Source organism: Myotis brandtii, unplaced genomic scaffold (assembly GCF_000412655.1).
Source record: "Myotis brandtii unplaced genomic scaffold, ASM41265v1 scaffold70, whole genome shotgun sequence".
NCBI lineage: Eukaryota > Metazoa > Chordata > Mammalia > Chiroptera > Vespertilionidae > Myotis > Myotis brandtii.
Window position 1 is genome coordinate 795,445 of NW_005370741.1, and position 10,113 is coordinate 805,557.

The following is a 10,113-nucleotide window of genomic DNA, read 5'->3' on the forward strand; positions in this document are numbered from 1 at the left end:
GGCCAAAGAGCCGCATGTGGCTTGCGAGCCGCAGTTTGCTGACCACTGGGTTAGACAATTATATAATTTATGAAGCAATCCCCCTGAAAATTCTAGTACCCACCTGGTACCATACAAAGTTATTACAATATTATTGACTATGTTCCTCATGGTGTACTTTACAGCCCTGTGACTATTTTTGTGACTACCAACTTGTACTTCTTAATCCCTTCACCTTTTTTCCTAGCACCCTCTACTCCCTCCCATCTGTCAACCCTCAGTTCTCTGTATCTGTAAGTCTGTTTCTGTTTTTTGTTCATTTATTTTGTTCCTTAGATTCCAAATATAAGTGAAATCATGTGGTATTTGTCTTTCTCTGGCTGACTTATTTTATATAGCCTCTAGGTCCATCTATGTTGTCACAAATGGTAAGTTTCATTCTTTTTATGGTTGAGTAATATTCCATTGTATATAGGTACCACATCTTTTTTTTTTTTAATTTTAAATTGATTTTAGAGAGGAAGGGAGAGGGAGAGAGAGAGAGAGAAACATCAATGTGAGAGAGGACCATAAATTGGTTGTCTCCTGTGTGTGTCCCAACCAGGGATCAAACCTACAACCTGGGTATGTGCCCTGACTGGGAATCAAACCTGTGACCTTTTGGTGTATGGGATGATGCTCCAACCATTTGAGCCACACCAGCCAGGGCAGTACCACATCTTTATCTATTTGTTACTTCCATATCTTGGCTATTGTAAATAGTGCTGAAATGAACATAGGGAAGGATATATATGCACATGTATTTTTGAATTAGTGTTTTGAATTTCTTTGAATATTACCCAGAAGTTAATATATATGTATATGTATGTATGTATGTGTGTGTGTGTGTATATATATGTGTATATATGTGTGTGTATGTATTTTAGGTGCTCCTATATTGGGTGCATATATGTTTGCCAGGGTTATATCCTCTTCTTGGATCTATGTCTTTAGTATTATGTAGTGACTGTTGTTGTCTCTTTTGATGGCCTTCATTTTGAAGTCTATTTTGTCAGATATGAACATTGCTATTCCAGCTTTTTTTCCCTTTTCCATTTTCATGGAAATTTTTTTCCCATCCCTTCACTCTGATCCTGTGTGAGTCTTTTGTTCTGTGGTGGGACTCTTGTAGACAGCATATAGTGGGGTCATGTTTTTGTATCCATTCAGCTACTCTGTGTCTTTTAATTAGAGCATTTAATCCATTACATTTAAGGTTATTATTGATAGGTACTTATTTATTGACATTTTAATTCTGTATGCCTACATTTGTCTATTTCTTCTTCCCATTAGAGCAGTCCCTTTAGCATTTTTTGTAATGCTGGTTTGGTGGTGATGTACTCTTTTAGCAATTTTTTTTAGGGGGTCTGGGAAGCTCTTTATTTCACCATCTATTTTGAATGATAGCCTTGCTGGATATAGTAATCTTGGTTTCAGATCCTTGCTTTCTTTCTCTGTTGTTGTTTTTTTGGTTAATCTGCACCCAAGGATATTTTTCCATTGATTTTTTTAGAGAGAGTGGAAGGTAGAGGGAAAGACAGAGAGAAATATTGATGTGAGAGAAACACATCAATTCAGTTGTTAAATCATTCCAGCGCCCAAATCCAATCTTCCAGATCAGATTACTTACGAGATAAAATGTCACATAATAACTATGTGCTCTGAGGGGAGAGGGTTTATGCCGGTCCTTTATGCAGTAACAAGGGGAGCAATTGTTTCTTCCTCTGAGCTGAAGCATGAAATAGACATGGTTTAAGTTATGAAGTATCAATAGTTTCAGGAGTTGTGAAAAGACTGGTAGAAAAGTGAAATTTCTCAAAATTGCCCTTTACTTCAGAAAAATTGTCCTGAACACCTCAGCCAGAAAACAAAAAACAAAAACCTGTCTGTTGTGTGTCTCTGTTATGCGCTATTTGTACGGCATTTGTTACCTACTGGCTTAAATAGTCCTTTCTTGATCTATTAATTTCCCAAACTAAAGGGAACATTGCCAGAGGAAAGGGAAAAAATAGGCTCTAAGTTTGGGGTGGGAAGGAGGAACATTTGAGGCCAAATGTGGAGTGTATTAAGCCCCAGGCAAGACATTCTAAGTGGGTTGGATTGGGAGTGGAGACATTACCACTCTCTGTGTGGGGATCTGACATATTCATAGTTGTGCTGTAGAAAAATCATCTGCCTATAAATGTCAGTGTACTGAAAAAGTTACAAGACTATAAACAGGAAACATTATTGAGCATTGCTTATTGCCTCATTGCTTTATTGGAATGCACATGTAGAAAGGATACGGATTCCAAATCCGTTCATCATGTTACACACAGCATCTCTAAATTACACATAATAGGTGCTCCATAAAGATTGGTGAATGAGTGAGTAAATAAATATAAACTAATAGAGACAGAGAATGCTTCTTATTAATTTAAACAACCTTCCACATATGGGCCATTCGCCCTGAGCTCAGATTTCCATACATAGTTTATTTCTGTAGGTAGTAGTATATTTCTATACAAATGATATCATTACTGATACTGATGATAAGAAAAGAGGGATAAAGGAGAAAGGGCTACGATATATTCAGTATTAATTATGAGCTAAGCACTGTATTGTCCTTTGCCCACAGCCACTCATTTTCCCCATCCAACCAGAGAAAACTAAGAGATTAAAAACCAAATTTGACTTTCTCTGACTGGCTTATTTCATTTAGCATAGCACTCTCTAGATTCATCCATGCTGTGGCAAAAGGTAAGATTTCCTTCTTTTTTACTGCTGCATAGTATTCCATTGTGTAAATGTACCACAGATCTTTTATCCACTTGTCTACTGATGGGCACTTGGGCTGCTTCCAAATCTTGGCTATTGTAAATAGTGCTGAAATGAACATAGGGAAGCATATATATGCACATGTATTTTTGAATTAGTGTTTTGAATTTCTTTGAATATTACCCAGAAGTTAATATATATGTATATGTATGTATGTATGTGTGTGTGTGTGTATATATATGTGTATATATGTGTGTGTATGTATTTTAGGTGCTCCTATATTGGGTGCATATATGTTTGCCAGGGTTATATCCTCTTCTTGGATCTATGTCTTTAGTATTATGTAGTGACTGTTGTTGTCTCTTTTGATGGCCTTCATTTTGAAGTCTATTTTGTCAGATATGAACATTGCTATTCCAGCTTTTTTTCCCTTTTCCATTTTCATGGAAATTTTTTTCCCATCCCTTCACTCTCATCCTGTGTGAGTCTTTTGTTCTGTGGTGGGACTCTTGTAGACAGCATATAGTGGGGTCATGTTTTTGTATCCATTCAGCTACTCTGTGTCTTTTAATTAGAGCATTTAATCCATTACATTTAAGGTTATTATTGATAGGTACTTATTTATTGACATTTTAATTCTGTATGCCTACATTTGTCTATTTCTTCTTCTCATTAGAGCAGTCCCTTTAGCATTTCTTGTAATGCTGGTTTGGTGGTGATGTACTCTTTTAGCAATATTTTTTAGGGGGTCTGGGAAGCTTTTTATTTCACCATCTATTTTGAATGATAGCCTTGCTGGATATAGTAATCTTGGTTTCAGATCCTTGCTTTCTTTCTCTGTTGTTGTTTTTTTGGTTAATCTGCACCCAAGGATATTTTTCCATTGATTTTTTTAGAGAGAGTGGAAGGTAGAGGGAAAGACAGAGAGAAATATTGATGTGAGAGAAACACATCAATTTGTTGCCTCCTGCATGCGCCCCAACCAGTGCCCGGGCCAGGGAGGATCCTGCAACCAAGGTATGTACCTTGACTGGAATTGAACCCAAGACCCTTTGGACTGCAGGCTGATGCTCTATCCACTGAGCAAAACTGGCTAGGGCCAGATCCTTCCTTTCCATTATCTTGAGTACTTCATGCCATTCCCTCTGGCCTGTAGAGTTTCTGATGAGAAATCCAGTGTCAGCCTTATGGGAGCTCCTTTGTAGGAAAGTTTGCTTTTCTCTTGCTGCCTTTAAGATTCTCTCTTTGTCTTTAATTTTTGGCATTTTAATTACGATGTGTCTGGGCGTGGGCCTGTTTGGGTTCTTCTTGCTTAGGACTCTCTGTGCCTCCTGAACTTGTGTGACTTTTTCCTTTATCAGGTTAGGAAGTTTTCTGCCATTATTTCTTCAAACACATTCTCTATCCCTTGCTTCCTTTCTGCCTCTTCTTGTACACCTGCTATTTAAATATTGTTACATTCATGTTGTCCCACAGCTCCCTTAAGCTGTCCTCCTGTTTTTAAACTGTATTTTTTCTCTTTGGTTCTCTGATTGAGTGATTTTTTTCAACCCTGTCTTCTAATTCACTGATTTTATCCTCAGCTTCCCCTAATCTGCTGTGTATTCCTTCCGATGTGTTCTTTATTTGTGCTATGTCATTCTTTATTTCTGTTTTCATAGTTACTATATCTTTATTCATGCTGTTGAGCATCTTTACCATCATTATTCTGAACTCTATATCAGATAAATTTTAAAATCTCCATTTCATTTATCTCTTCTGGATTATTCTCTTGTTCTTTCATCTAGGGGTTGTTTCTTTGTTTCCTCATTTTGGCTGCCTATTTGGGTTTGTGACTATGTATTAGGTAGATCTGCTATGCCTCTCAATCTCTAGTGCAGGACAGTCAAATGACTCAAAGAATCCAGAAACTGCTTCTGCCTACAGACTGATAGGATTCCATCTTAAATAGCCCTCAGGCAATCATCCAAAGGTGTGGTGAGAGATTTTTCAACAGGGTGGGGCAGTTGCTTCTGCCTGGAGGCTAATTGTAATTCTCAGTACTCTTTTTTTTAAAATTTATTTTGTTTTATTGCTTAAAATAATACAAAGAGTATTACATATGTCTCCTTTTTTTTCCCGCCCTTAACAATCCCCCAGCCTCCCCTACCTCCCAGTGTCTTATGTCCATTGCTTATTCTTATATGCATGCATACAAGTCCTTTGGTTGATCTCTTACCTCCCCCCGCCCCCAACCCTCCCCAGGCTTCCCACTGTAGTTTGACAGTCTGTTCAATGCTGCTCTGCCTTTGTATCTATTTTTGTTCATCAGTCAGCCACTATGGAAGACAGTATGGAGTTTCCTCAAAAAACAAAACATGGAACTCCCATTTGACCCTGTGATCCCACTTCTAGGAATATATCCCAAGAAACCAGAAACACCAATCAGAAAGGATATATGCACCCCTATGTTCATAGCAGCACAATTCACCATAGCTAAGATTTGGAAACAGCCTAAGTGCCCATCAGTAGATGAATGGATTAGAAAACTGTGGTACATCTACACGATGGAATACTATGCTGCTGTAAAAAAGAAGGAATTCTTACCATTTGCAACAGCATGGATGGAACTGGAGAGCATTATGCTAAGTGAAATAAGCCAGTCAATGAAAGAAAAATACCACATGATCTCACTCATTTATGGATAATATTCTCAGTACTCTTAATGGGCCTCAGAAACTCTGCGAAGTGGGGCAGGGTGCTTTCCAATAGGGTGGGTCAACTGTCTTTCTCCCAGACAAAGCTGCCTGTATAACAAATGTCTGCATGAGAAAGATGATCTCTGCAGCATGAAGGAATGACTCAGCACAGGAAACTGGGGTGTCTGCCTTCTGAGCTCTAACCCCAGAGACCCGATCCTGGCTTCTGCTCACATAGTTCTTGTCCACTCTGCCCTCCCTCTGCCAGAGCACAAAGTGAGTGTCTCCACAGGGAATTTTGTGTGTTGGCTTTTTAAGAGGGTGCCTGCATTCCAGCCATCACTCCCTGGTCAACAGCAACCCTGCTGCTTTTCACAGCCAGATGTTATGTGGGTACCCTTCTCCTTTCTGGTGTTCTCTGCTGAGTAGCCCAGCTTGGAGATTCGAGCCCAGAGTTCTCTGTGGAAACCCCCCACAACTGAGATATTGAGAGAAGTTATCTTGAAATGCAGGCAGATAGAGCAGGGGTCCAGTGGGAAACAAAGGCAGGTGGAACATAGAAAGGGGCAGATGCAGCAGTTTGAGCAAGCCTAATCAAAGAAACCAACCATGCTGAAATAATATAATGTTTTTGGACACAGAGTGCGAGGCATGGGAAACCAAGGGAGGGCCTGCAGCAATAAGGTGTATCGACCCATAGGAACAGGGAAAGTTCAGATCTGTTGCTAGGCCAGAACAATGAGGGAATTAGTCAGGTGGCAACACAGATAGATATAGAGCAGGCTTATAGCAGACATATCCCCCTAGAGTACAAGGCTTCATGGGCAGCCCATTATTGCCCCCCTCCACTCCCCACCGGGAGTCTGAATCTACTTATAATAAATTTTCTGCACTTTTGCTTAAATCTTCTGGTCCACAGAGCTTATTCTTCAGCTTTGCAAGACGTGATTTGACTATCTTGGTTATCCACTTCATTATTTCTCCATACATATACTAGAAATATTTCTGAAGTGTATTATAAATATATTCTTGTTGAGGATATTTTTTTTAACCAATTTTGAAAGGCTTTCTGCCTCTCCTTGGCTGAAGGGATGTGTAGGATGGTGTAGAGGATGTGGAATGCTAAGCTTATAATTACAACTTAAAGATTAAGAAGCTCAGATATAGGCTAGGGTCAGAAACATTAAGACATAGCAGACATGGTAGTGGTATACTGAGTTTTTTTGTATTCTCTGACAAAATTGCATAAGTCACTAATGATATATGTAAGAAAGCCCTATAGATTTGAGTACAAGGTAAAAAACTGTCTAGGAGGAGATAATTCATGGAGATCAGGACAAGAGCTGCATTTGCAGAGAAAAGGAGGCAATTTTCCCCTTTCCTCAGGTCCAGCTCATCTTTTTAAAAAAATATACATATTTTTACTGATTTCAGAGAGGAAGGGAGAGGAAGAGAGAGATAGAAACATCAATGATGAGAGAGAATCATTGATCGGCTGCCTCTAGGATGGAGCCCGCAACCTGAGCATGTGCCCTGAGTAGGAATTGAACCATGACCTCCTGGTTCATAGATCAACACTCAACCACTGAGCCATGCTGGTCAGGCCAGCTCATCTTTTTAAGAGGAGCTTTTTCATTTTCTCACTAAATACCTGTTTCACTTGTTTGTTCCTCAGGGTGTAGATGAAGGGGTTAAACATCGGGGTCACCACTGTGTTGAGCAAGGCCACAACCTTGTTCCTGTCCTTCCCCTGGTCACCCTTGCCCAACCGGATATACATGAAGATGCAGCTGCCATAGAAGAGAGACACAACAATGATGTGGGAGGAACAGGTTGAGAAGGCTTTCTGCCTCTCCTTGGCTGAGGGGATGCGTAGGATGGTGTAGAGGATGTGGCCATAGCAGGTGGCCGTCACAGACAGAGTGCCCAGTAAGCTGAAGTTGGCCACAATAAAACCCAGAAGCTCTATCAGACTTGTATCTGCACATATGAGTTCCAGGAGTGGAAAGTTGTCACAGAAGAAATGATTAATGATATTGGGGCCACAAAATGGCTGCTGAAATATGATGAAAGTTGGAATGATGATGAGGACAAATCCTGTCATCCATGAACAAAGAACTAGCTGGACACAGACCCTTTTGCTCATGATGGTGGCATAACGCAAGGGATTACATATGGCCACATACCTGTCAAAGGACATCACTGCCAGTAGGAAGAACTCTGTTGTGCCCAGGAAGAAATACAGGAAACTTTGTATGAAACAGCCTAGTAGGGAGATGGTCTTATATCCGGTCAGGATATTGGTCAGCATTTTGGGGAAGATGACTGAGGTAAACCAGATCTCCAGGATAGCAAAGTTGCGCAGGAAATAGTACATGGGAGTGTGGAGGCGCCTGTCTATGAGGGTGATGACCACAATGAGGAGATTCCCCAGTAGAGTGAGGAGGTAGGTCAGGAGGAGCCCCAGGAAGATGAGCATCTGCAGCTCACAGGCATCTGAGAGCCCCAGGAGGACAAACTCAGTGACAGTGGTGTGGTTTCCCATGGTTCCTCTGACCTCTTCTGGGATGACCAATCAGAGGTGTGTAGCATTTGGAGCTGTGATGATCTGGGGAATCTGAGGCCACCTAAAACTGAAAGGAAAGAGGAATGAGTGTCATACTTTGAATGGAAGGAATCCTTTATTTCTGTGAAGGACATAACTTCCCACCACTGACCACACAGGCTTATTTTGCAGAGCCCCTGTCTTATGTTTGGTTCCTGGTGTGTCTGTGTGTTAGAAGAGAAAGTGGTGATCTGCAGGGTGACCTAATTAAGACCTCAAACCAAAAATTATCCTTGCTTACTTTTCTTAACCAAACTTCTATTACTGATTCTTCAATGAATTCCTTTGTGTTAACATTATAACCTATTTTCAACATTTAAAATTTTTATTTTATTTCTTATTCAATATTATTTTTATCTTTATTTCAATACTGGGTCTTTATTCATGAGTAGTTCATATTTGAGGTGGTAACTTTTCTGCTTTACTTAGTCATTCATGATACAGATCCATGTTCATGGGTAAACTGATTTAGAATGTGTAAACACTCTATTGCTGTTTCAAGATTACCTGAATCTCTGATGCTTTTCATTAGTATTTGGATTAATACAAAGGAAAGAGGAAATCTGTGAAAGAAAAGCCCAACTCTTACAAACAAAAATATTCAAATAATACATGCATAAATAAAAGTTCTTTAGTGGGAGCTTAGATTCAAGGTTCTTAATGATGTTCCAAAAGATAGATCCAGATTCTCCTCTCATTACATCTTCCAATGGGCTCTAGATAAAATAGACTCGTTGTGATTTTTTGATCATTTATGCATTTCATGCATTTGTTCTTTTGCATGTGGCATTCATTCTGTTTGTAATCATCAGCCATTCAAATCTTATTTATCCTTTAAGTCCCTCCCCCACACATGCTGTTTTTTCCTATGGAGACTTTTCTTCTGAATGAATGATTCTTTCCTCTGTATCCCTCACAATGTTATTATGTCTCATTTAATTTTCATTATGTTTTGTTTTTCATTTCTTGCTTGAGTCAAAAATTTCTTTATTAATCTTTGCATTTTATATAGCCCTTAGAACAAGTTACTTGAAATAATTCTATGGAGACTTTTCTTCTGAATGAATGATTCTTTCTTCTGTATCCCTCACCATGTTATTATGTCTCATTTAATTTTCATTGTGTTTTGTTTTTCATTTCTTCTTGAGTCAAACATTTCTTTATTAATCTTTGTATTTTATATAGCCCTTAGAACAAGTTACTTGAAATAATCAGATTTAATAAACACTTATCAAATGAGTGAATAATACCTCAAATGTGTGAGAGATGGATTTGGTGATGTTTGACATACAAGAGGCCGAGGACATATCACTTATGTAATATTTCCTAGGGGACAGCAACTTTGCAGAGTCATACTACATTGGCTCATCTGAAGAGAGTTTGCTTTTCTTTATAAAGAGGTGGAGATGTCTCCCCACAAACATTCTTAAGGGATACTCTCCATTTTTGAGATGGTCTAGAGTTTGAGCTAGGAAGTAGACAGTGGTCTGGTTGGGTCTGCTAGACTGCTCCTAGCAGCAAAAAACCTGAAAACCCTTTAAAAGATCTCTCTTTTAAAGTCAGCATCCTTGGTGCTCACTTTGGCAGCATATTTACTATAATTGGAATGATGCAGAGAAGATTAGCATTGCCCCTGAGCAAGGATATTGTGCACATTTGTGAAGCATTCTATATTTTTAGATCTGGTGAACACCACTTGCCCCTACCTGGTGACTCACTGAGAACATATCCCAGGCAACTTGAATACCGCCAGAGGATTTTTCAGTGACTGAACCAAACAGGCAGCCCAATAGATGGAGGCAGGCAAAGGTAGATTTCATTTTTAAAAAAAATATTTTTTTATTGATTTCAGAGAAGAAGGGAGAGGGAGAGAGATATAGAAACATCAATGAGAGAATCACTGATTGGCTGCCTCCTGCACGTCCCCTACTGGGGATCGAGCCCACAACCCGGCATGTGCCCTTGACTGGAATCGAACCCGCAGGGCCAAGGCTTATCCCCTGAGCCAAACCAGCTAGGGCTCATTTTTTTTTGAGACTTTTGCTCACCTGCTCC

At 39.5% G+C, this 10,113-nt stretch overlaps 1 protein-coding gene across 1 annotated transcript; it reads right to left on the minus strand.

Annotated features, from left to right (window-relative positions):
* Nucleotides 1–7,062: 7,062 nt before the first annotated feature.
* LOC102240805 (olfactory receptor 49) lies at nt 7,063–7,998 on the minus strand. The gene has a single exon (XM_005882274.1). It carries the CDS (start codon nt 7,996–7,998, stop codon nt 7,063–7,065), a length of 936 nt encoding a protein of 311 aa, XP_005882336.1.
* Nucleotides 7,999–10,113: the final 2,115 nt, after the last annotated feature.

Bases quoted from the DNA above. Each gene is read 5' to 3' on its own strand.
- LOC102240805 (XM_005882274.1), bottom strand. From the start codon at position 7,998: ATGGGAAACCACACCACTGTCACTGAGTTTGTCCTCCTGGGGCTCTCA.